The sequence below is a fragment of the Uranotaenia lowii genome, chromosome 1, assembly GCF_029784155.1.
Source record: "Uranotaenia lowii strain MFRU-FL chromosome 1, ASM2978415v1, whole genome shotgun sequence".
Taxonomy (NCBI): Eukaryota; Metazoa; Arthropoda; class Insecta; order Diptera; family Culicidae; genus Uranotaenia; species Uranotaenia lowii.
Genome location: NC_073691.1, coordinates 131,052,207 through 131,079,778, shown reverse-complemented (window position 1 = coordinate 131,079,778; position 27,572 = coordinate 131,052,207). Strand labels below are relative to the sequence as shown.

Below are 27,572 nucleotides of genomic sequence, written 5' to 3'. Positions count from 1 at the left end.
CCGACTCAGATATCGATTTGCAGTAGTTCAGTGGCAACCGTGGGCCAGTGAGCAGCGATGACGGCGAGCAGCGATGACGGCCAGCAGCGTAGACAGCCAGCGGCGGAGGCGTCCAGTGGCAGGAATCCTACATGTCATCGCATGTGGCGTTGTCAAATTATGTCACATAGTCGAATTATGTTGCATAATCGGATTATGTCACATGGTCCGATTATGTTGCGTGGTCGGATTAAGTCACATGGTCGATTATGTCACATGGGCCGATTATGTTGCATGGTCGGATTATGTCACATGGTCAGATTGTGTTGCGTGGTCGGATTATGTATCATGGTTCGATTATGTTGCATAGTCGAATTATGTTAAATGGTTAGATTATGTTACATTGTCAATTATGTTGCGTGATCTGATTATGTCACATGGTCCGATTATGTTGCATGATGTGATTATGTCACATGGTCCAATTATGTTGCATGATATGATTATGTCACATGTTCCGATTATGTTGCATGGTCGGATTATGTCACATGTTGCATGATCTGATTATGTCACATGGTCCATTATGTCACATGGTCCGATTATGTTGTATGGTCGGATTATATCACATGGTCAATTATGTTGCATGATCGGATTGTGTCACAAGGTCCGACTATGTTGCATAGCCGGATTATGTCACATGGTCGATTATGTTGCATGATCGGATGATGTCACATTGTTGATTATGTTGCATGGTCGGATTATGTCATGGTCCCATTATGTTGCATGATCGAATTGTGTCTTGGTATATTATGTCACATGATCCAATTATGTCACATGATCCGATTATGTTGTATAGTCGGATTATGTCACATGGTTCGATTATGTTGCATGGTTGGATTATGTCATGGTACCATAATGTTGCATGATCGAATTGTGTCATATGGTCTACTATGTCGCATGATCCGATTATGTTGCATGGTCAGATTATGTCACATAGTTCGATTATGTTGCATGGTTGGATTATATCACATGGTACATTATGTTACATGATGTGATTATATCACATGGTCGATTATGTTGCATGATCAGATTATGTTGAATGGTCATATTATGTCACATGGTCGATTATGTTGCATGATCGGATTATATCACATTGTCGATTATGTTGCATGATCGGATTTTTTCACATGGTCGATTCAAGTTGCATGGCCGGATTATGTATATCACATGTTCAATTATGTTGGATGATGGTATTATGTCACATGGTCGATTATGTTGCATGTTCGGGTTATGCCACATGGTCGATTATGTTGCATGGTCGGATTATGTCACATGGTACGATTATCATGGTCCGGATTATGTCAAATTGTCGATTATGTTGCATGATCGAATTTTTTCACATGGTCGATTGAGTTGCATGGTCGGATTATATCACATGGTCCATTATGTTGCATGATGGGATTATGCCACATGGTCGATTATGTTGTATGATCAGATTATGTTGCATGATCGGATTGTGTCACAAGGTTAGATTATGTTGCATGGTCGGACTATGTCATATGGTCGATTATGAATAAAAACCTTACCAAAATCTCTCTCCATAATCGCTTCATCGGACAAAGAAAAGTAACAATAGTTGAAACTTCGCAAGTTCTAAAATTACCCTTTTTAAGCGGACTTTCCTTTTCCGAAATAAGGGGTAATATTGATCCAATAAAATGATCCGTTATTTGACAGATCATGGAGGTTCTCAATAACGGGTCAATTTTACTCTTTTAAGGGGTAGCCAAAAGTTAGCGTGTGTATGTTATGCAGCTGTTTGAAAGGGTATATTATTCTCACCATATTTCGTTTTACCCAAAGAAACGAATCCTGAGAATCGTCCACTGGCTGTACTGAACTAAACTCGATTTTTATTCTCTTCTCTTTTGAATTGTACAGATATATCTGGACGGACACCTTTGGGACCAGCCTGAAGAAAACAAGAACAGCAGCAGCAAAATTTATGCGGTGAGAGAGCTTTTCCTGTTTCAGTACCCTATTCGTATTTGTGTATATGAGGATGACAGAGCGACAGCGGCTGTGTTGAAATGAAATGAATGAACGGAACGAACCAACTCCAGCCAGACCAGACCAGTGAAGTAGCAAACTAACAGCAGCAGCAGCAAAAGAAACAGCAATAACAACAAAAACAGCAGCAGCGTACAAACCAGTCATCCAGCAACATTGAGAAGAGTATTGCTTTTGCTCTGGTGCGGCGGTGTCAAGAAACGGCGATGAACACCACCAGTCACTGTGTTTTAGTGCGGAAAAATGGCCGATCTCATTGATTCGAGAACCGAGGACATATCGGTGGTGACTGCGTCGACAAACGGAACAGATTACCCGATTTAGTTTGTGACCACGCTTCTTGTGACCATCAAATTAATCCGGTGGAAGTGGACGAATCGGTGCCGTTCGAAGATCTGAACCGAACTGTGGATCACATCATTTGATGGTGATTTCTTTGTTCATCGTAAACCAGGCCCATAATTGTTCCCTGATATATACATAGGTACTTGACACGGCCGAGTATTCGTCTTGGTCTCATGGACGTTGAAAAAAGTGTATTGTTGTGTACCGAAATGAAGCTTGTGCGTGTGTAAACCCAATTTCAAACGTCTTTGAGTTGGGGCTTCGTTTGTTGTCATTGATTTAAAACAACTCGAAAAATTAAGCAGAGCTACGTACGCTGCTGAAGTCGGATACGGTTCCGATAGCAAAACAAGGGAAACCTCTTTAAAGTCGAAGAAAGGTGTGGGTATGAGGGTGAAAAGTGCAAAGTATTTCATGTAGCTCCGACTGATTGTCTGAACTGGGTAGTAGTTTGTCGAATTCTTATATGTAAGTTACGTTAAGAATTTGCAACTACTCATTATTGTTCAAGTGCAATAGATATCGATTAACATCGTTGAAAAAAAAAATCAAAATACGTACAATAGTCATGCATTTGGAGGTAATTTCCATATTTTTTCACTGTCGGAAGGATTTGGTTCTGGATGGGCTAATCTCGGTAGACGTCAAATTTGAAGTAGCAGTGTCAGGAAATAATTCCAGCTTCTCAAACAGCGACATGCCTATTGTGTAAAAGAGAAGTCGAAACCGGGAATTACGAACACCGTTGCGCTAGACAGGGAGAGAACCAGTCAAGCTCTCCGGCAAAGGAGGCAGCTGGAAAATCGATTTGTGTGTATCATCATCATCACCATCGACCAGCAGTAAAAGTAGCCAGCACACAGCCAGCGTAGAGTGTGTGTTATTTAAATTTTTGTGGACGGTAAAATTGAGGAAAAACGAAAAATACACAAAACAATCTGCTTGTTGAAAAAGGTTTTAAAATTGCCAAAAATCGGTCTGGTTTTACCTGAGAAAAGCAAAATGCCGAGTGCTTCTTTCTCCTCGTCTCGGTCGTATGTGCGTCGATCCCGGAGGAAGGGTAACCGGATTCCGTTGCCGTCGAGGACATCAGGTAAGAAAAGCAAGAGTAGAAAAAAACTATCTTCTTTTATCCATACACACAATCCGTCGAAGAGATGAATTGCATGATGTGAGCGACCCGTACCTTGGATCGATGAAGGATGCGCGTGATATTGTTTTCAATAAATTGCAATAAATCTTAGTTTTCGAATTAGACTTCTGCACTTGTATGCGAACAGTACATTTCTTTTATATTCATTTAAATAAATAAATAAAATTAAATACATATTGGAATTAAAACACAAATGTAATATCGGATTGAATTAAAACACTGAACATTTACAGTTGTGTGTGTTTAAGTGAAACTTCACTTTTTTAGTTTTTGTTATAATAAAATGTAAAGCATCTACAGTTACTTTTAAAATTGAACGTGCACTCAATTTTTACCTAATTATTACCAAATTATGGGCTTGTCACTGTGTCGGGAATTGTTTTATTGAAATGATTTTTTTAGTTGTGTAATATACACATTTCGACAAACTATCGGCATTAATGAAGCAGGGTGGCCACAGAACCGAAAATTGAAAATCGCACCGGGAAAATAGAGAAAGAACCGGGAATTCAAACCTAAAATTGGAAAAAATACAAAAGGAAATTGAAACTAATTTTTGGTTCCATGATCAGGAATTCAGACAAAAATTTAGAATTATAATTTAAATTTCCAAGTCAGAACTCAATAGATAAAAAAAAAAGTTTTATGAAAATCTTAGGTTTTGCAATTTAATTGGTATTTCTTCAACTACCTCTGAATTGAAAAAAAAAACTCATAAGTTTTACCAGAACTGGTGTACCAAAAATAGTATAAGAAATAAAAAAAAATGTTAAAATTTGTTTATGCACCACATACTATTACAATCACTAATCACTAATCGTACTTCCATAGCCAGAACTTATGTCTGAGTCCCAAAGAATAATAAAAGTGTCTTATTATTCTTCTTGTCTTTGTTTATGTTTTTAATAAAAACATTAAAATGATCAAAAACACAAATTGGTTGGGCCTACCATGGAGCAGAGAACGCAGAGAAATCTGGAACACAGGAACAGGAAGAAACGTGGACCACCAGTACCATACGTTTCAAATGGGGGTTATCAATGCTCCTCAATGCTCCTTGATGAGGAAAACCACACGTCTGGGACTGAAGCTTTACGGATTTTAAGGTTATAGCGCCTATACTCGCTCTTGGAAGTAAAGATTGGAACAAAGGAAACTTGATTAATAATTTTTACTAAGGAATCTATTGGAACTATTTATCAGTTTGTCCATAATGCTGGTAAAGTGTCAAAAATAAAAACTAAAAAAAAAATATTCATCAGTTCTTACAGATTCCGTTACATTATGGTGCACCACATACTATTACAATCATTTAAAAACGATAAATCATATCAAAACAACTAAGATTGAATAACAAATATAAAAAAAATTAAATCATAGATAAATTTTGATTTCAGGACTATTTGTTGCAAACTTGGAAATGGAAATTATAATTTTCCAGTGATAGTGTTTAATTCACGCAGCCAAAAATTTTTTATTTCAAAGAAAAGTGCCGCAAAAATAACAGAACAGTATTTGATTTTGAGATCCATAAAAATTTCTTTTTTGGTTTAAATACATTTTCCTTTGTTCCAAAAAATTTTTCCTTTGAAAAGTCTTTGAAAATCTTACGAAAACAGCCTGTAATTACTCTTAGTTGACTTGTTTTCCATTTATACTAAATGATGTTGTGTAAAGATGTACCGAATAGTGACGTTTGCAACTATGCGGCTAAACAATAATTCTGCCCAATATTCGGTCGAATATTCCGTTAAGGTTTTAACGAAAAAAACAAAATGATTTTTTCATTTTCCTCCTATTTCTTCCATTTTAATACCCCTCATACCCCCGATTATTTTCAACCAGATGATATTAGCAGATGATTTATTACAAGGCCTTTTTCAAGTAGTGTCTCTGATTTTAAAAATGTCACCTATAACTGAAATGATCAAATGACTTTTTAAGTCGATTATTTTTTTTTATCTGGGATTTTAAATTAAGTCGATTATTTCCAACCAGATGTATCAGATCTTTATTTAGTAGAGGTTTCTTTGATTTTCAAAACGTCGCCATTTTCTGAAAGGACTTTTCGCTTCTAAAATGTTTATCTCAAAAGAGATTGGATTCCAGTGAAATCTGGGACAAAACATGTCAGAACAGGTGTTAATTTATTTGAAATTGCGTTATTTATATCAAATTAGATGAATGTCTAATTTTTGCTAGATGTCATCAAAATAGTTGCCGAAAAGAAAGCCACGTATCCACACGGCCGGGTTTAAACGATTTTTTTTTAAAACATGTAGAAAAAAAGGAAAATCTGAACAGAAAATATGCATTATTCTCAAACATACAAGAGGAAAAAGAAATAAAATTACTTGAAATTTTAAGTTTTCATCGAATTACAACAGCAGGGTTCAAATCGTATCTAACGAATAAATTTACTCCAAAAAATCGTTTATTAACAGGAAATTTCAAATTTTTTAAGAAATATTTAAATTTTTTTTTATTCGGCAAAAATTCTTAATAAACCCAAAACAAATCCGAAAAGTTTAAAAAAAATGTGGCCATCCCGGTCAGATTAAGCTTTTCTCGAATTCTTTATTTGGTTTATGGGCAAGCCTGGATATATCAAAAACATTTGAAATAAACGATAATCAAAGTATGAACCTATCTACAGTGAAAAATACACGCATGCATCTAAAATGTTTAACTGAAACTATAATTTTTTGATGATTTTGAAGGTTTTTAAACATTACTTTTGGATATTTAATAAATTATCCAACATCAGTTGAAAAATTTGAGAAGTCTGTTTTTGTAAAAATTTTAAAACATAAATATTCGGCCTATTCGGCCGAATTCCTAGCTCAACTATTCGGTGAGCCGATTATTCGGCTTAACGGTTTTTTGGCGGTATTCGGCCGACCGAATATTCGGTACATCTCTAGAAATTATAACTTTCCAGTGATAGTGTTTAATTCACGCAGCGAAAAGATTTTTTAATTCAAAGAAAAGTGCCGCAAAAATAACGGAAAAGTATTTGATTTTGAGATCCATAAAAATTTCTTTTTTGGTTTAAATGCATTTTCCTTTGTTCCAAAAAAAATTTCTTTTGAAAAGTCTTTGAATGAAAATCTTAAGAAAACCGCCTGGAATTATTCTTAGTTGACTTGTTTTCCATTTATACTAAATGATGTTGTATAGAGATGTACCGAATAGTGACGTTTGCAACTATGCGGCGAAACAATAATTCGGCTCAATATTCGGTCGAATGTTCCGTTGAGATTTTAACGAAAAAAACATAAAATGATTTTTTCATTTTCCTTCTATTTCTTCCATTTTAATACCCTTCATACCCCCGATTATTTTCAACCAGATGATATTAGCAGATGATTTATTACAAGGTCTTTTTCAAGTAGTCTCTCTGATTTTAAAAATGTCGCCAATAACTGAAATGATATCAGATGACTTTTCGCTTCTAGGGCCTATATCACCAAAGAGATTTAATTCCTGTGAAATCTGGGACAAAATATATCTAAACATGTGCAGGTATGCTTTTTGAATTTGGATGAGATGAAGATCGAATTTGTGCAAGATATCTTCAAAATAGTTGTTGAAAAGAACGATGATCTTTAATCTAAATCATACCATCATCTCTACCACACTTATCCAGGACGATTATTGAAAAAAAAGAGTAAAAGCATTATTCTAAAACAGACATGACAAGATTAAAAGGAAATTACTGGAAATTTAAAGTTTTTATTGAATCACAGCTCCAATGTAAAAATTGTATCTGAGGACTAAACACAAATTTATGTTTATTTTCATTTTTTCAAAATCTTTTTCGAATACAAATTCTCAAATTCTTCAAAAAGAAATTGAAGTTTCTTATTTGATTTTGAAAATAATTTGAATAAAATCCGGGAAGTTTTAACCAATATCTGAGCATTCCGACCAGATTTGATTTGACTTATAGATTTTTTATAAAATTTACGGGCAAGCCTGGATATATAAAAAATCTAGATTAAACGATAATCAAAGTATCAAGCGATACGATCTACAGTGAAAGATACACGGATCACACGTATCACAATTAGCCGTTATAAAAGTGGATACTTTCAATAGTCTAGTCAGGTACTATTGGAATAAATAGAATTAGAATATTTAGACAACTGTAAAAAGTATTGGTAGGTTAGATATAGGTAATAGTATTCGCCTCCCCCATGCTCTAGTAAGTGTGCATTTGCGGTTTATGAATATCGTTTGCTTATTCTTGAAACTAGCATTTTACTAGAACTAGAGGCTCATTTGATGGGAATGCTATTTTCGACTATTTTCTGACAAATGTGATTTTTCTTCTCAGGCAATACATTTACGGCTATTGTTAAAAATTGAAAGTATGATTCTGATAAACAAAAGTGAATAGGTATGCCAGCAAATTGATTTCGAACTTTTTAAAAATAGGCACGTGATTCACAAACCCTTATCGGGTAGATAGAGTAGATATAATATAATGTTATAGTTTCTTTACGCAGTTTACAGTTAGTGATGAGGATTCAAAGCTACGATCACTTAGTATCCGGGCACTTCATTTCGGTCATAGCTTCGTTACTAGAGCTTGGATATGCAAAACTTTAGCAGCGCACTGCAGTGCTCACAGAGAAAAAAAAATCTGCGGATTGTTGCAAATAGCTGTAAATTGTGTAATTTTAGATCATTACCAATCCGAATACAAAGAATTCTCTCTATAATGCAATCACCCGCCAAAATCATCATTTAGTGTTTTTTTTTAAACATCCTACCCCCTTATTCTGCGCCGCGCGTGAGGTGACGATAGTCGAGTCACCCTAATCTCCCGATTCCAGTAGTCGCTTTAGGTGAGAAACGTCTTTTAGAATGAACTTTTTGAGTTTTTATCCTAATCTAGTAATCAGCTGGGCATGAACCTCTGTCACATCGGCTTCGGGAATAAGGTGACAAGACTCACGTGACTCCGACTCGACTCGACTACCGTCACCTCACGCGCGGCGCAGAATAAGGGGGTAGGAAGGATGTTTCCCCAAATATCTCATGTCTATTCTGTGTTGGCACCAAAGTTCTACCATTTCACTTAAAAAATCACTTAATTACATATGCTAACGATAGCCATAAATACAATATTTTGTTTTTCGTTTCCGGGAAAATGATCAAATTCGACGCTGACGCAAAGTAAGCATTCCTAAATAAATATATTAAAATATATCTTACATCAACACAATACATCCACTCCATAACTTAACTCGATCTTAAAATCTAAAGAATGCACGTGAACATATACTTAGGCGAAAATTGCGGTCAATCCGTGCGTGCATCCATCATGGTGGATAACCAACATATTATGAAACAAAATGTCTCCCGCATTTGTTGAAAATTTAGTTATTTATAATTTGTGCTAAGTTAGTGATAGGACTTCATGAACAAATATTTGTGACTGGAAAACATATTGGACTATTTTTTTACATTTAGGCTAGAATAATCCACCTGGATATCGAAATGAAATATCTTTGTTGAAAATCTTTCATCCTTTTTGACGATTTCTGAAGGTTTTCATACTTTTCACTGTTAATTGATAGTTAAAACTTAGATACGGGTTTCACAAGTATGGTGAAGTGTCATATATAAAACCAAAAATAAATTTCAACATTTTGTTCATGTGGTAAAATTTGAGTTTTCAAGCGTAAATTTTTTTTTTTTGTCAAAAGTACACGAACTGAACCTAATGTCTTTCAGTGATTTTTTTCGGTCAGAAGGAAAAAAAATATTACCAAATCTCAACATCAACTTTTTCTTCAACGATTTTAGTGGTTTATTTTATGTAATACCTACTATTATTTGAAAATATTCTCCCAATTCACTGTAAGTTGTCAGATTTTGCAAATTTTTTATTTCGTCTTATAAAAGCTTTGCATTTTTTCATATTGACGGATTTTTTTTTCAAATTTGCTAGATAAAATAAAAAAAAAACACGGGGGTTTTTAGCTGGTAGTATGGAACACTGCGAATATTTGTCTGTGGATTTCAGCATTTTTGGTTTTTCCCTGGAATGACATTTTCTTACTTTTATGATAGCAAAAAATAACATCGTGTCATGAACAGAATTTATTGCAGTGGCTGAAATGCTTAAAATATTTTTTATGCTATGCTTTATTATGCTCATATTCATTATAATATGAAATGAATGACAAAATTTTCAAGTAGGGGAGATGAGGGCATAACGAGCACCCAGGGCATAATGAGCACTACGCTTTTCTACGAAAGTACGTATTTTCTTGAATAAATTTTCATGAGGATTTGTTTCGTACTCCCTATAGTAATAATTTTTCACAAAAAAAAAGAATCTCCTTATCATCTTTACAGAGATATTTAAAAAAAAACTAGCTTGGTTCTCAAGTTACGAAAATATTATAATTTTTGAGCACCACGAAATAAGCTCTTATGATCTTAAAATAACCTTGATCTATAATGTACGCACTGCAACATGATGTACACATTGTTTCCCAATTTTTACCATCATAAAATTTTTGATGTTTCACTTTTATCAACTTTAAAACACATTTTTACTTAAATTTGTTGACTAGGGGCATATAGAGCACCATATCATCGAGGCATAATGAGCATTTTCTGCCGTAGAATCTAGCAGCGAATTAAAATTGATTTATAGCGCCACACCTTGACTAGTTTTCATCCGACGATTATTGGTAATTATTGGTAAGGTGTCGGAGAGGTAATCAAAAGACTAGAGTTAGATTTCTGTTCGAGGTGATTTTTTTCCATTTACAATTCACGATCGATTTTTTTATTGTTACATTATACGGCTAGTAGCATCATCCTCCGAACAAAGCACTTAATGTATGAGCGTACGTGAATTGTTTGTATTCTATAAACAGACCTAGATTATTTTGTTATTGCTTTGTTTGATGAATCTACGACTCACCTGACTTCATCGAATTGAATTCGCTGCTAGATTCGCCGGCAAAAACGCACATCTTGCTCTGATTAATGATGCTCATGCTGCCTCAGGGGGGGTTCTCATTATGCCTCCACAGTGGCTGGTTTTCAGCTTTTGGCAAAATTTTTTAAAATGCATTTTTTAACGTTTTCATCTAGTTTTTCACGTTTCAGCCCGTTAGGGAATAGGCTTTTCAAGTGTCTGAACACGAAACAATAATGTAATCTCCATATTATAGCTATTTTCTATGGTTAAATAACCGTTTTCCTTAAGGTGGCCATTATGCCCCCATCTCCCCTAAAGCAGGTGCCATCTTTTTTATAAGGCCGTAATAAATTTGAAATCCTTCATTTGTAACTAGGAGTTGAAACATCATGGGGAGGGGGTGATAGTTAAAATATAATTAAAGCTTTCAATAAATTGGAAAAAAATGGACGAAAGCTTGCATGCATCAAACGCGTATACAATCTACATTGCACAAAATCGAAAAATAGAGATAATTTAGATCGAAAATTTGAAAAAAAAAAAAAGATTCGTAAACAACATGTGATATGATTCCCATCTTCTACAGTTTAGGTTTCGCTCTTTCAACTGTTTGAATTTTCGAAGAATTTATCAAATTTTTGTTCAAAGTACCTTAAACTTTATTTATTTCCCCCTTCGGAATTTTTGGAAAAAATCGGAGTGACAAAAGAGAATATGCAAAATATTTTATCCGGAGTAATAAAATCTCTGTTTGTCACATTACAACTCTTTTCTCTCAATTTTTATCTCTTTGATTCTTCTACAAAGTTGTAGCCAGGAAAATTTCTTATTAGATCATGTTATTGAAATATAGAGTTGGATTAACGCTAAAGGAAAGACAGGCGTTTTCACAGTGATTAGAATGATTTTGTCTTTGAAAAAACCATTGAAAAGGTTTAAAAATCTTCAAAAAATGAATTGTTCTAGACCCCCCGATGGATTATTCCAAATTTGGGCTCAAATGAAAGCGGAAAGTTCCAGCCTTCAAAAAATGCAAAAATTAGCGATGCTAATTTTCGATAATAAAATGGTTCCATCAGAGACACCGTGAGTTTTAGATTGAATCCACGTCTTGAAAACTTTTTGAAAAAATTCAATCTGAACATCTGTCTTATGAAAGGGATTATTATACAGTAGTCCAGAATTAATTATGTGTTCGAATCTGCACGTTATCCTAACATGAAACATGAGAAAATAAGCAAAAATCTAACAAACACATTTGAACTGTGGGAGTTAAGAGTCCTACTAAAATATCGAATAAATTTGATGCATAAACTTGAATGTTAATAGAACGTTTAAAGAGAGATATGAATTCAGTTATTCATCCATGAAGACCTAACTCGGTCGACTAATTTTCTGTAAAGCTATTTTTAACCAATCTTTGAGGTTGTCATTAAATAAATTAAACAATGGGATTTTTTTTTGACGTGACTTTACTTCTTTTCAATTGAGTTTACCTTTATCAAAGAAACAAAGTTAATCATAACCATAAATCAAATTTTCATTTGATTGATAAAATATTTAAAAAAAATTATAAATTAAATAAATTACTTTGTTGTGTTTTATGTACTAACACACTAATGATTTTCAAAAACAATCGAAACGTAAGTTCAAAAATCAAACATCAAATTGCTGAGAAACGATATAACTCCGAAGTACTTTTCTTATTTGCTTTCGAACATATTTTCTCATAATATAGCTCAATTATAACTTTTGAAAAAACGGGAATTGTCCCATGCGGTAAAATTGCCGGAAATTAAAAAAAAAGATGCTACCATTTTATTCGGTTAACTGATAAACGCACAGAAGGCAGAAGATGTAACAAGATACTAAGTTTTATGTGATTGTTGTTTACATTTTTTGCATAAACTAGTTGAATTTCAAATTGAAAAATCGTATAAAAACATGCATTTTTGAGACTGAATGACTTAAATGAAGGTAACATTTTTCGGTTAAGGTCAACTAGAACTAGACAACTAGACTTATTTTCTTACCGTGTTTTCATGACTGTAATTTGAATAACCTTTGAATTTCAGGATTAAACTAAAAAAAATTAGGTCCATTCACACTTTTACGTTCGACTTGCGTAAAAATAACATAATTTTTGGTCAAAAAAACTGATGGACATATTTATTTGCGCATTTTGAAACAAGAAAAACCATGAAATCTCAATCGGGAAAACCGGGAATTTGAAAATGGAAACTCGCTGGCCACCCTGCAAGCTGTTCTGGAGCCCTCCGATGTTATACAGTTGTAACTTTCCTCTGTTAGACATTCGATCGTTAAAAGCATGGACAGATTTGAACGATCAGCACTTGGGGCCATTTCCAATTTATATTTGACCAAATAAGTTTCTTATCCATCAGAGGATTTAATAAAGTTCTTCTTCGGGTTATCTCCTTACTTTCTCTTAGTAAAAAGATTTGTGATGAACAACGGCTTCCTTTTAATTCCAGGATCCACCAAATTTATACCACCTTCATCACACGGTAATGACAACTGATCTCTATCTGTCTTGAAAATGATGCTATGTCAGAAGTAGTAGTCTATTACCGTTCTCAGTTCTGTTTTATTCCGTTTTTTTTTGTTGAAGAATCCGAGCTATGAACCACGGCTTCGAAAGCACAAATGTGTTGAAAACGAACACAAACACATACAGGATCTCAATGAAACTAGATGTTTCCTCGAAGAGATTCCTTTTTCTTAACTCTAAGCGTACATCTTTCGAGGATATGATGGCTAGCATCTTACAAATGCTAAAACCACCAACCCACAGAAAGTGTACTATGTATACCGTGACCGGGATTCGATCTCATACCCGCTGGCTTAGAAAACTTGAAAGCTATCCTCTACGCCCCGGGCTGCGGCAATGTTCCGAAACAAATTCATGGATCTGCCTTCATCGACACTTATTCGATATTTAACGCTCGAGATCAACTTGTCATAATTATAATTAATCATTTCTGTCCATTTTTGACAGATACTAAGGATAGTTATCTGAACTTTCTCTTCCAGCTGCATTAATCCTCCCGATGTGTGTTGAGTGTTGAGTCTAATGAAACAAGACTTTTGCTGGTTCGTTTCAATACTTGCATAAGCGGAAACAGATCTGATGATTTGAAGAAGCCAATCGAATTCTTCGATGTTTTCAACAAATATGTATATTAACATCATTTGCATAAACACCTTCAAAATACGATCGAATTGAACACAGTCGTGAATTGGCGATCGAGGGCTCAAAGTGTAAAACAAGAAGCAACAAGCTCAGAGGAATTCAGAACGGCAAAGTCATTCATAATCAGTTGTTGAAACAAAAAATTTTGCGCCTTGCTGAAGTCCTTATAATTTATAGTTACGTTGTTGTAAAACTTGACAATAAAAACTAATCATGTTTTTTATACCAATCTATGTAAACTTTTGAGTCTTTTAAAAATTGACACCTTATTTGTCCACTGTTCAACTAAGTTTTTCCATAAATCCTAACAATAAATACATAAACATAAATCATAAATCCTAATAACAATATTATGTTGAACCATTAGCTGTAACTTTTTCGCTATTAGGGATAAATAACACGTTAGTGTTAAAATCCCGGACAAAAAAAACAAACTAAAACGTTAGTTTTTCACTCCACATTTCACACTTTCGTCAGTCTTTTCAGTCTAGACAACTCAAAACTGAATTGGGTGTTTCAAAGATTGAGCATCAACCGATTTGTTATGATGAACGTATATTAGACTGCCCCAAATCTGTATGGGAAATTTCAAGCTTGTGAAATGTTATGCGCTGCAGGTTTGATTTGATCCTAGGCCTAGTAGACCGTTTTAAAAAAAAATCGGCCGAAGGGGACCAAAGTTATTCACGAAAAACTGAATTTTCGTGTTCCTACCGAACAAAATGTCCCAAAATCTCATACAAACTTTAGGCTCGTTGAGCAACCCCTTCCCGTGATCTGATCTGGCCCAAAGTTGGCATGAGACCTTGTACTAGGCCTAGGATCAATTTAAGCCTGCAGCGCATAACTTTTCCCAATGTCGGGTCATTTGGGGCACTCTATTGTATACCCTTCAGCTGCGCCAAGGAATGGAGGAATGGAATTAGAAAAAAAGTAGGTTTCCTGGCAACATGCCTCTATGCGTATCCGATTTCCTTGTTATAAGTCAAGTAAGTAGGTACTTCGCCATAGTATAATTGGCAGTATTTTCAATTTGAATGTTCGAGTGTGATATCTTTGAAGAAGAGAAAGTTGTCATACTGCACGCTATTATAAATAGGTACACGTACCTTACCTAAATTATATATGTATCTATTTTTAAAACACGGTTCTTCCATGCATTCCCACTAGGTTGGTCGATGTACTCCGTACACGCGTGAATGAGAATTCGTCATGACATCGTCATCATTTGGTAGATGATGGTGTTCAGTTTGAATGTTTGTTTTCCTTCCAGAATCTAATCCATACGCGACGCATATCTCTGTGCCCTCGATTGTGTGTTAGCTCAAACAGAAGATTATAGATTTTTTTACATGATTTATTCATAAAAAATGCTCATAGATTATTATGGTATGAATTTCTGTGTTAATCTACAGCTATATGTGAACCACCATGCCAAAACATTCCGGCTCCGAATGTTGGAGCTGCTCTGGGAGGCCAACAGAATAGTGGACCAGCACTTGTGGCTGCATCCCATAATCCAGCTGCTTCCAATGCATCCACCGGGTCCTCTTCTTCCTCATCAAGTTCCAATGTCGCCAGTAGCAGCAGCAGCAGTAATAGTGGAAATTCCTCCAGCGGATCAAATGGCGGTGCCAATAACTCAGCAGCCCTGGGTAGTTCAAGTGTTGTAAATACGGCCGCATTATCTCAGGGATGTTCCTCGTCTGCTTCAGGCTGTTCTTCAGTATCGTCGTCATCGCTCGCAACGGTTGCAGCAACAGCTTCATCTTCGTCATCGTCGTCTTCATCCTCACTTACGGTACCTTCAAATGCAATCTCCTCGGTCACACTTTCCGAGGGCAAGCAAAACTCCAACTCGCCGTATGATCTAAGGAAAAAATCTCCCTTGGCCGCACACGATTCCGGTAGCTGGCTGGCCGGATCGAACAGTTCCGGTGGAGCCAGTGGAGCAGGTCCCTCATCTGGATCCATTAGTGTATCAGGATCAAGTTCCAGTCTCCTGCAATCTTCTCATCAGTATCAATCATTAGCATACGATAGTTGTAACTCAGCAGCCTATATGTTGCCGGCTCGGAAACGACCCAGACGTACGTATTCTACCAGCACCGAAACATCTTCCTCATCGTCAAGTGGCGGTACGGTAGCATGTGCTCCTAGTAGTAGCAACGCCACAATTACATCTGCCAGTATTGGATCTGCAATGTGCATGCAGTCCGCCGCTCACTACCTGCAATACGAAATGCCCGACGAAGTCCTGTTAACCATCTTCTCCTACCTTTTCGAGCAGGATTTGTGCCGAGTTTCATTGGTTTGTAAACGTTTCCAAACTATTGCCAATGATACCGAGCTGTGGAAACGGTTGTATCAGAGTGTGTACGAATATGATCTTCCATTGTTCAATCCGGAGCCTTGTAAGTTTATTTTCGTTAAGCCGGAGGATTCTGATTATGCAAATCCGTGGAAGGAAAGCTTCCGGCAGTTGTATCGTGGAATTCATGTTCGACCCGGATACCAAGACCGACAGTACCAGGGTCGTAGTATAGCTTATTTCAATACGGTTCAAGCGGCGCTGGATTACGCCGACGAGAAAAACTCGGCCAATAATAATCCTGTAACAGGAGCAGGAACGGGCGGAAGCAATAGTAGTGGTAGTAGTAACGGTAGCAGTAGTAATAATAACGGAAACGCCAATAGTAGTAACTCTAGTAACAATTCCAATTTGAGTGGCAGTCCCGCTGGCGAAGACAATTATCCACTGGAGAACTACGGTTCATTAATATTCCTTCACCAGGGAACGTATCGTGGAGAATTTTTGGTGATTGATTCGGACGTTGCATTGATGGGTGCAGCGCCGGGCAATGTGGCAGAATCGATAGTTTTGGAACGAGAATCTGAATCCACGGTAATGTTTGTGGAAGGAGCTAAACTCGCCTATGTAGGTCACATGACGTTGAAATTTTCTCCCGATGTAACGTCCACAGTGCCACATCACAAGCATTATTGTTTGGAAGTGAGCGAGAATTGTAGTCCCACTATCGATCATTGCATTATTCGGAGTACGTCAGTCGGTAAGCTTGATGGTTTTTTTTAAATTTCCTTTTTTAAAATTATTTTTCTCTTCATATTTTAGTTGGGGCAGCTGTTTGTGTTAGTGGTGTCGGTGCAAATCCTCTTATTAAATACTGTGATATCAGTGACTGCGAGAACGTTGGACTGTACGTCACAGATTATGCCCAAGGAACATATGAACACAACGAGATAAGCCGGAACGCGTTGGCCGGAATTTGGGTGAAGAACTATGCTAGTCCAATCATGCGGGAGAATCACATTCATCACGGTCGGGACGTGGGCATTTTCACCTTTGACAATGGGATGGTAAGATGTTTGATTCGATTGTCATTCGTTATAAGCCGTAATTTCACTTTTGAAATTTATTTGCAGGGTTACTTTGAAAAGAACGACATTCACAACAATAGGATTGCTGGGTTCGAAGTCAAAGCTGGAGCAAATCCTACCGTAGTCAAATGTGAAATTCATCATGGCCAAACAGGTGGCATTTATGTGCACGAGAATGGATTGGGTCAGTTTATTGAAAACAAAATCCATTCCAATAACTTTGCCGGTAAGTTATCGATTTTATTTTTGTAATAAGGTACACCGGGGCAAGTGCGAACGTTCTATTTTTTTCTGTTACTAAAAATTTTAAAAATATTTCTTCTGGAAATTGTTGTTTTAGTCCAAAGAAACAATCTGATATATGAACACTTTTTATGGAAGGGAGCTCCCATACAAAATCATTTCCTCTTGCTATTATATATAAAAATAAAGGCGTTTTCTTTTCAACACCATCACGTATAAACGGACGATCTAAATAAAGTAAAATTTAGTATCCGAGAGTTTTTCAAGTCAGAGATGGTTTGTATAATAGTCTCGAGAATCTCACTTTTCATGGAAGGAGGGTTCCTACAAAATCAACTTGAAATGGGACGCAACTCGAAAAATTTTATGACGATTTTCATAAAAATTGATTCACGAGCACGAAGAAGCTGTGACGTTTGGATGAAGTTAAACATTTTCCAACGATTTATTAATTTATTTTATTTCCGTAGTATTCCGTCTCACGACATAACTTGACGAGCATAACTCCTAAAATTCACTCGGTCCATGGCAACCGTTTTCCAATTTCTCGGACACCGCTAACCACCTGGCTTGTTGCGCCCCTGCTCGTCCCGTTCGTTTTGCAGTACAGTCGTCCGGCATTCTCGCAACATGTTCTGCACAGCGTATCAGTTTAATCACCTTCTGGATACTGGATTCGCCGTAGAGTCGCGCGAGTTCGTGGTTCATCCTTCGCCTCCACACGCCGTTCTCCTGCACGCCGCCAAGGATGGCTTTAACATTCGTTGCTCGAATATTCCGAGTGTGCGCATGTCCTCCTCGAGCAATATCCACGTCTCGTGTCCGTAGAGGACAACTGGTCTAATGAGCGTTGTGTACAGGTTACACTTTGTGCGGGGACTGTATCTTCTCGACTAGACCGCAGTTGCTTGTGGAGTCCATAGTCCATACACGACTTCCGCTGATAATTCGCCGCCGGATCTCACGGCTGGTGTCATTGTCTGCGGTCACCAGTGAGCCGAGATAGACAAAGTCTTCGACTATCTCGACTAGCTCGTCGCCGTCGATCGTGACCTTGTTATAACTGGAAAAGCGGGTTCGGTCGGCCTCGGATCCGCAGGTCAGCATGTACTTCGTCTTGGACCTAATAATTATCAACCCAATCCTTCCTGCTTCGCGTTTCAGTTTGCGGTAGATCTCCTCCACCGCCGCAGATGATCTGCCGACTATATCAGTGTCATCGGCAAAGCAGATAAGTTGACTGTACCTGTTGAAAATCGTGCCCCGCATTTCGCCCACCGCCCACCGCTTCTAGCGCCACGTTGAACATCATGCAGGATGGACCATCGCCTTGTCGAAGCACCCTGCGCGATTGTATTGAACTCGACAATTCACCCGAAATCCGCACACAGCACTGCGTTCCATCCATCGTCGTCTTGATCAGTCTTGTCAGCTTCCCGAAAAAGCCGTACTCGTCCATGATTTTCCATAGCTCGTCACGGTCGATCGTGTCGTATGCGGCTTTGAAGTCGATAAATAGATGGTGCGTAGGGACTTGATGTTCACGGAATTTTCAGAGGATTTGCTGTAATGTCTCTCGTCCGTAGTTGACCGTGCCTCCATGAAGCCGGCCTGATGACTTCCCACGAATCTGTTTGCTTGTGGCGTTAGGCGGCGGAGTAGGATACGGGACAACATTTTGTAGGCGGCATTTAGGGCAGTTAACGCTCGGTAGTTCTCACAGTCCAATTTGTCACCCTTCTTATAGATGAGGCATATTACCCCCTCCTGGCACTCCTCCGGTTGCTGTTCTGTTTCCCAGATCCGGACTATCAACCGGTGAAAACAATCGGTCAACTTGTCCGTGCCCATTTTGATGAGTTCAGCTGCGAGGCCATCTTCCCAGTCGACTTGTTGCTATTCAGCTGGCGAATGGCTTCCTTAACTTCACTCATCGTTGGGAGTGGCCCCTCTGCGTCGTTGGCTACGCCGGCGATGTACCTTTCTCACCGTCTTGATCTCCTGCATGTGCGCCGTTCAGGTGTTCATTGAAGTGCAGATTCCACCTTTTGATCACCTCACGATTATCCCTCAGGATGCCCCTGTCCTAATCCCGGCATAAAGCTTTTGCGGGATGCGTTGAGTTTCTGATAGAACTTTCGTGTTTCTTAGGAACGACGCCGCTCCCCCAGCTCCTCGAGCTCCTCCTCCTCCAGGCAGCGCTTTTTCTTCTGGAAAATTTGGACTCGCTGCCTCTTCCGCTGTCGGTGATTTTCCACATTTCGACGGTTGCCTCTTTGCACTACTGCCGCCTGCGCGACATTCTCTTCGTCCATCACCCTCCTACATTCCCAGTCGTTCCACAAGCCCGATGACGTTCTCCGCAGCACCGTTGATGACTCTCTTTATGGTATCCCAACAGTCCTCGAAAGGGGCTTCGCCAAGCCCTCTGCCGGCAGCGCTGCTTCGAGCGATTGCGCGTAGTCTGTCGCGATCTCAGGTTGCTTCAGTCGTGCGATATTTAACCGAGGCGAGCGTCGGCTTCGTATGTTGTTCGCTGATGTCCGAGAAATGCCGGCTGTCTATCAAAACGTGGTCGATCTGTGATTGCGTTTGGTACGGTGATCTCCAGGTGTACTAGTGTGGAAGGCGGTGTTGGAAAAAAGGTACTACGTACGGCCATTCGTTTGAAGGCGGCGAAATCTATTAGTCTGAGGCCGTTTTCGTTGGTCAGCTGGTGCGCACTGAACCTTCCAATTGTAGGTTTGAATTCCTTCTCTTGGCCGACCTGAGCGTTAAAATTTCCGATGACGAATTAGAACGATAGAATTGTTTTGGTCGTCACCGGTACTTCCGAAGTGAGGGCTGTGCACGTTGATGGTGCTGATGTTGAAGAACCGGCCCTTGATTCTCAACCGGCTCATTCGTGAGTTGATCAGCCACCACCCGATCACGCGCTTTTGCATCTTTCCCATCACGTTAAAAGCTGTTCCAAGCTCGTGTGTGTTGCCGCAGCTCTGGTAGATGGCACGACCATCTGGGTACATTCGTACCGTGGAGCCCTTCCAGCATACCTCTTGCAGCGCTACGATGTCGTTGAAGAGCACGTAGGTACTGCCCAATTTAGATATGGGCAGTTCCATGTTCCAACTTTCCAATCGCTAGTCCCTCTTCGTCGCTTGGGTCTTTACCGATTTCCATCCGAAACATATTATTCGTCGGTGGTTGGTTCTGTTTTTTTTTATAGTTACGGGCTCGCAAGGCTCGCTGCTAACCCCACTATCTCGTAGGAGGACCGTCGTGATGTTGCTGTTTTGGGTCCCGAACACCACCAGGACGTTGTTGCACTACACACACCGCCACTGACATGGAGAACAGACGCGTACAGAGCCCCCTCTCTCAGTCTGCATGCGACCAAAGCATCCACCGGGGCTAAGTACCCGATCTCCGCTAAAGTTGCTCGCACGAAGTTTACCGGGTCAGCTAGTTTTGGCTATAAAAATGGACATTTTTATCAGTTTTTTCATTGAAAGGTCAGTGTTTGGAATTGATCTTCAAGGACAGAAGAAAAAGTCGCAACCCTGAAAGTCGCAACATGATTAACTCTAATGAATTCACACTTTCCGTTTGCTGCCGGTATTCGAGATTCTGGGAAGGTGATGATCATCTGCTGCGGGGGCAGTGGATCCGGTAGATCAGTGTCGTCAGGTCCCGGTTGGATAGGATCGGTATTTTCCGGGTCGTTGAAAACGTGTTTCGCCACCAACCGGTTCGCCAAAAGGGATGTAGGCCGAAAATTTTGGAAGCCCGATATTATTTTCTGAAAAACCTACTCATTCTTGTTTATCAAAATCATACTTTTTATCTGCTTCTTTCTTGTTTGAATTTGTAATATTTCTTAACGAAAGACAAATCTATTACAAAAAAAAAGTATTACAACGAGGAAGATTTTTTCAAACAGCATTCTCATCCATATTTTCAAAATGCTCATTTCTTATTTTATTACAGGGGTTTGGATTACCTCCAATAGTAATCCTACGATTCGGAAGAATGAAATCTACAATGGTCATCAGGGAGGAGTTTACATATTCGGCGAAGGACGAGGATTGATTGAACACAACAACATCTATGGCAACGCCTTAGCAGGAATTCAGATTCGTACGACCAGCGATCCAATTGTAAGGCATAATAAAATTCATCACGGTCAGCATGGTGGCATCTACGTACACGAAAAAGGGCAAGGATTGATCGAAGAAAACGAAGTGTACGCAAATACATTGGCTGGTGTTTGGATTACCACCGGGAGTACTCCAGTATTAAGGCGGAATCGAATCCATTCTGGAAAACAGGTTGGTGTGTACTTTTATGACAACGGTCACGGAAAGCTGGAAGACAACGATATTTTCAACCATCTGTATTCGGGAGTTCAGATTCGGACGGGGAGCAATCCAGTCATACGGGGAAACAAAATTTGGGGAGGCCAGAATGGTGGTGTACTTGTCTACAATGGAGGACTTGGATTGTTGGAACAAAACGAGATATTCGACAACGCCATGGCTGGTGTGTGGATAAAAACTGATTCGAACCCCACGTTGAAGAGAAACAAAATCTATGATGGACGTGACGGGGGAATATGCATATTTAACGGTGGCAAAGGAGTGCTCGAGGAGAATGATATTTTTCGCAATACTCAGGCTGGTGTGCTAATATCGACCCAAAGTCATCCGATTCTGAAAAGAAACCGAATATTTGATGGATTGGCCGCAGGTGTAGAGATTACCAACAACGCAACAGCGACGCTGGAGTTTAATCAGATATTCAATAACAAATTCGGAGGGTTGTGTCTGGCTAGCGGCGTGCAGCCGATTACAAGAGGTAATAAGATTTTTAACAATCAAGACGAGGTCGAAAAAGCGGTTTCCGGTGGACAATGTTTGTACAAGATCAGCTCGTACACATCCTTCCCGATGCACGATTTCTACCGATGTCACACATGCAATACGACAGACCGTAACGCGATCTGCGTGAATTGCATCAAAACATGTCATGCGGGTCATGATGTCGAATTCATTCGGCATGATAGGTGAGTTTTTCGGTTTTTTTCTGACACTAGTATAGAACATTCATCAAATGTATTCATGTATGTACACAGTAATATGTATGTCTGATGTTCTAGAACAATCTGACAAGTTTACAAAATTTAGAAAATTAAATTACTATGCATGAGGCATTGTTCCTCATATTTCAATTTTAATTCTTGTACGGTAGTTAAGTCTCTTGTTCTATTTTGCAGATTTTTCTGTGATTGTGGTGCTGGGACGCTCACCAATCAGTGTCAGCTGCAGGGCGAACCCACCCAGGATACCGATACTTTGTACGATTCCGCGGCCCCTATGGAATCACATACGCTTATGGTAAACTAGGGTCTTGTTATATTTATCGTTCTGTGTTAAAAGGACCCTCTGGCATGAGCATCACCCTATGTGAAACAGAAGGGTAGAGAGCGAAAGTGAGACAGATATTTCATCGTGTGGAAAGTTCTAGTACACAAACGTCAAAAAGTTACAACTAACTCCTTGCTTGCTCATAGCAAAGAAATTCAACCCTGAATCTGAAAACAAAATACTCCCTAATATAGGCTTCCGTTGATGAGACCGATAGTAAACAAACCAAACCTAGGGCTCCAGGGCTTTCCTAGCTAATCTGAGACAATTTATTGAAGGATTTTCATCGTGTTCGATGTAAGCTTAATTTTTCTTTTATAAATTAAGAAGTTAATCAGCGACAGTTAATCAAATTAGTCTACCAACAGTACACAGCACTCCGAAATTACATCAACTACAAGAATGAACCACCAAGACACCCAGCTTCCATTCCATTCTTCCCAATATGCCAACCGCAGAAAAAAAAAAGAATGTTGAAGCAAAATTGTAGAGAATCTAAGAAGACAGTGATATACCCGAAATTTTTGTTCGTCAACAATTTAGAAGTTTTTTTTTTGTGTCTAAAAGTAATCAGCCTATAACGCAAATAGAGGTGAATCATATTGAAAAATTTTCAGTGTGCAAACAATGTGCGTGTGCTAATGTGCGTGCGATTCCAACTCTAACAAATTAAAAAAACCGAAAGATTTATGTTTTGGAAGGTTAGGGATTTGTGTGCCCATCGAACTAATTGTATTTTTTTTCTGGATATGACTGAAAATGGAAATATAACTGTACAGTATCGAAAATCCATCAAGGGACTGCATTGTTTTCTGTGTTGCACCGTAATAATAAGTTTTGCGCAGCACATGAACCTCGCAACACAGCCATTGCGAAACACCTTGTGAGTATTATTTTATGTAGAAAACAATAAAAATAACTAATAAGGCGTGCATTGGTATGTAGGAAATGAATAAGGTTTGTTTTGTTTCATGTATGAGGACTGAGAGATGTACAAAAGAGTGAATGGTACCGTTGCTCATCAACAGAGCTCGATCTGTACGATGTTATATATGTACTAATATTTATGTTTCCTTGTTTGAAATAAGTTTAAGTTAAATGTTATCATGTCGTCTATTTAAAGCATCGTTCAATTGTGGTTCGAATCAATTTATCAACATCTTTTGCCCGAAGACACACCATTGTCGATATTTTTTTATTAGATTTGTACATCGTGCTCTCTATTAGCTTTAACATATAATTTTGTGAACCAACAAGTTACCTTGCGTTTCGAGTATTGTGACAACTTTGTTCAAAATTAATTAAAAAAGCTCTCTTAATTATTCAATGGTTTATTAAACAATTGTGTTTAGTTATTTTTTAGCTGTTTTCCCGCGTTTTCAGGACGTTTCTATACAGTATCGTAAACCAAATAGATTTATAAATTATTTATCCAGAAGTGTACCTACAATGTTCAATATTTTATTATTTTTCTTTGCGTGATATGTTTTTATTACGTAATGGCTTGGAAAGTATTTCGGAGTGAGCGATCTGTTTAAAATTTTTGAACTCATGATAAAGAATTCCGTAAATCAATCCCTCGGATATCATAAATATCAATCATGGATATCATAAATGAATTAATATCCAGTTTCGCATTTGAATATTCTCGAGAACACAGCTATAGTTCAACAAAACTGTTTTTTTTAAATAATGCTTTCGAAATGAGTCCCAGTGCATTTACTTGTGATTGTAACTGATTGCCGGTACAATTTCAACTATTCAAATCTCTTTGGAAATCGTATGAAAAGATGTTGATTGTACAGATATACCAAACTATGTGTTCCACTCGTATCATAAGCCTGTTTTCTTATATTATCGTCGATTTTTGACTTATGTATTTAGCCTTTTACGTACCAGTTTTATTAGTAATCGAATTCTTGTGTAGCTGAATGTATAAGTTTTACTGAAATAGAAGAACCACAACAAAGTATAAAATACGTGTGGTTATGAAGTTTTTTTAAACTGTATTATTTTTGTATCCTATAAGAAAGTCTATACTGTTGTAGATATAGTAGCTTTAATTGTCGAAACAGAACACTAGAAAGGATGGGACTGTACTGAACGCGAGAGACCATACGGATTGTGTATCACCGATAGTGATAGTAAATAGATTTTATTTTTCTATATTGCCAGAAACAAAATTAAAACCGAAACGGATTGTGTAAATTATTGTACATGTATAATCAATCATCACCTATGATGCACTTGTGCGCTGAATCTTAATACGAAAAAAGCTTTTTATACAAGTTTTATAATTTAATTACCTTGTTTTTTTTGTGTTTGTTATTTTTTGAAAGAAATTTTCCTTTTTCGTTGTCTTTTGTAAATAAAATCCTTATTTTTTTGTCGCTGCTGGTTTTTCTCATTTGTGATTAAGTACACCAAAATTGTTGATTTTTTAAGTAGGTACCTATGTGTTTTTGATGTATCTTGATTATTAGCAGAGAATGCCAAACAATATTTACCCATTAACATTGAAATCTTGAATAATTGAAATATTCAAAATTTGAAGTGTCCAAATATGTTTTTGTGCGAACCTCTAGATTTAATTCTGAAAAATATGAGTGGCCCTTATTCTCACGGGACGTGGCTTGACAGATTTCACCTCGGCAAATGTTAGCTTGGATGAGCTGCGATTAGAGCGCATCCGAACGTAAGTGTTTTCCTGAAACGTTTCCTGGAGTCAGGACAACGAGGTGAAATTTGTAATGCCCAACGTTTTTAAGTCAAATTTTAAGGATTGATTCATCTGTACTACCAAATATTATATCAGTCTAGTAATGGCAAAAACATCAACACTCTGTAATAGAATGAATCAAAGAAAAATAAACTATAAATGTCTAAATTGGAACACTTGCATTTAGGGTCGAATGCCTCCTGAGGAGTTGAAATCCCTTACAAAATAAATAGAAAACAATGAACTCTGGCCACGGGCAGATCTAAACCCAGCAAACATTTTTGTAGGTATATTTCTCAACAACTTTTTTATACGTTTCATATACATTATAGAATGATCGTATGAAACACGAAAAAACAGCATTTACCTACCAAAGTGGAGGCAATATACATACAACTTTTTAACTTCTGGCTAAAGCGATATGAGTATACGATTTCGACACCATATTCATACATACTGAAAGAATGCAACAGAGCACAAGTTTCTTTCTCTCAACGCATGCGAACTGTTGCCAGCGACAATATTTGCTGCCTCTGTCATTGGGCAATTCTCGCAAATACACCATCTGATTTTTAGCAATCTGGTTGCACTGCTGATCGCAAAGAGAACAACAAAGCTGTTCTCTCTTTTGACCCACGCGGGAGAAAAAAAAGGAACGAAATCGTCTTCAAAATCTGCAAACATGGCGGACTTTTTATCATATCCGATTTAAACCATTTAATACGACTTCGAGTAACGATTTTTACGACATTTTACTTGCGTTAGTTGGAATTACGATTCGCAGTAACGTTTTTAATGACTTGAGTTATCATTTTAATGCGATTTCATGTTTGCTGGGAAAACAATTACATACTATTGGTTATGACTGTGATTGGACGATTCTTGACAAGGGAACGGGACGAATATATAAATAAATTAAAAACATGATTCATACCATACAATGTAGAACGACATTTTAATTTTATTTCTTCTTTCATTTGGTTAACTTAATTTTGTTGCTTTAATTTCGTTCAATGTTATTTTTTAGTAAATTAGAACCGAAAAATGAAATGGTGCATTAAAAAACAGAGCAATAATCATTATGTTTGTTGATACTATTATAGATAAATCTTACAAAAAGTATCTAGCACGTCCTTTGAAACTAGTCATATGTGTGTGAACGTGAGAATGTAAAGTTAATACAGCAAACAGAGAGTGCTGTTTATACGATTTATTTTATTTGTTTCTGCGGTGTTCAACACGACCAATGTCTTTTTAAAAAATACTCTCCACTGTTCGGAATTCACTACTTATAACGATATCCCACGCATTTCCAAACTTTGTACATAGCACATGTTTACTAATCTTCAAGCCAGAATCAAATGGCTTTTGGTTTTCGAACCCCGATTGAGGAGATCGTCGAACACAGCATTCTGTAAATGATTCCGTTCAGAGGGAAGCAACAACAACCAAATCTTCCTAGTTTCAACGTTAACATGTAATGTGGCACATTTGAAAACAAAAATGCCTGTTTATATTTTAACGCTAAAATGTCTGATCATTCTCTACGGACTTGATTTCCACATATGACGATAGAGAAAATGTCTTGCAAAGGATGATTTGCATTTGTTTTTTTTAAATTTGCTGAAATTTCAAAGCTTAAAATACGTTCGAGGCAAAAAGTCCTGTATAAATTCCTTCAACAAACAATACATAAACTTTTCGACAAGTATAGGAATAAGAAAAATAAAAAAACGATATCAATAACAAGATAGCTATTCGTTCACAACATAACGAGACAGTACTGAATGGATCAAAGAGTTCCCGAACGCAATCCTTGCTTGGTATCTGCAAAAATAATAAGAAACAATACCAGTAAATCCATATAGTTGAACATTTTAAATCAAATACCATTTATAACCGTGATCGATTTATGAACACGGAAATGTCTACCTTCTACGACGACCGATGGGTCCTGAGCAAAGGAAACTGTTTAAAAAAACCGAACAAAAAAAAACGGATGAGAATTGTGCATTGGTGGCATTTGTAATAGAACAAGCAACAACTAATGTTTAAGAATCACACCGAAAGAGATCGACCGG

The 27,572-nt window shown here is 37.6% G+C and overlaps 1 protein-coding gene across 1 annotated transcript in view; it reads left to right on the top strand.

The window, feature by feature from the left end:
• LOC129740034 (F-box only protein 11) overlaps positions 1 to 27,168 on the top strand; it is a 50,392-nt gene extending 23,224 nt beyond the window's left edge. The window contains exons 2-7 of the mRNA XM_055731617.1: positions 1,918 to 3,484; positions 15,123 to 16,778; positions 16,841 to 17,085; positions 17,152 to 17,332; positions 21,337 to 22,411; positions 22,622 to 27,168. Of these exons, the coding sequence (XP_055587592.1) occupies positions 3,394 to 3,484; positions 15,123 to 16,778; positions 16,841 to 17,085; positions 17,152 to 17,332; positions 21,337 to 22,411; positions 22,622 to 22,751 (3,378 nt within the window). The 5' untranslated portion in view covers positions 1,918 to 3,393 and the 3' untranslated portion in view covers positions 22,752 to 27,168. The remainder of the gene's footprint in view (positions 1 to 1,917; positions 3,485 to 15,122; positions 16,779 to 16,840; positions 17,086 to 17,151; positions 17,333 to 21,336; positions 22,412 to 22,621) is intronic.
• Positions 27,169 to 27,572: the final 404 nt, after the last annotated feature.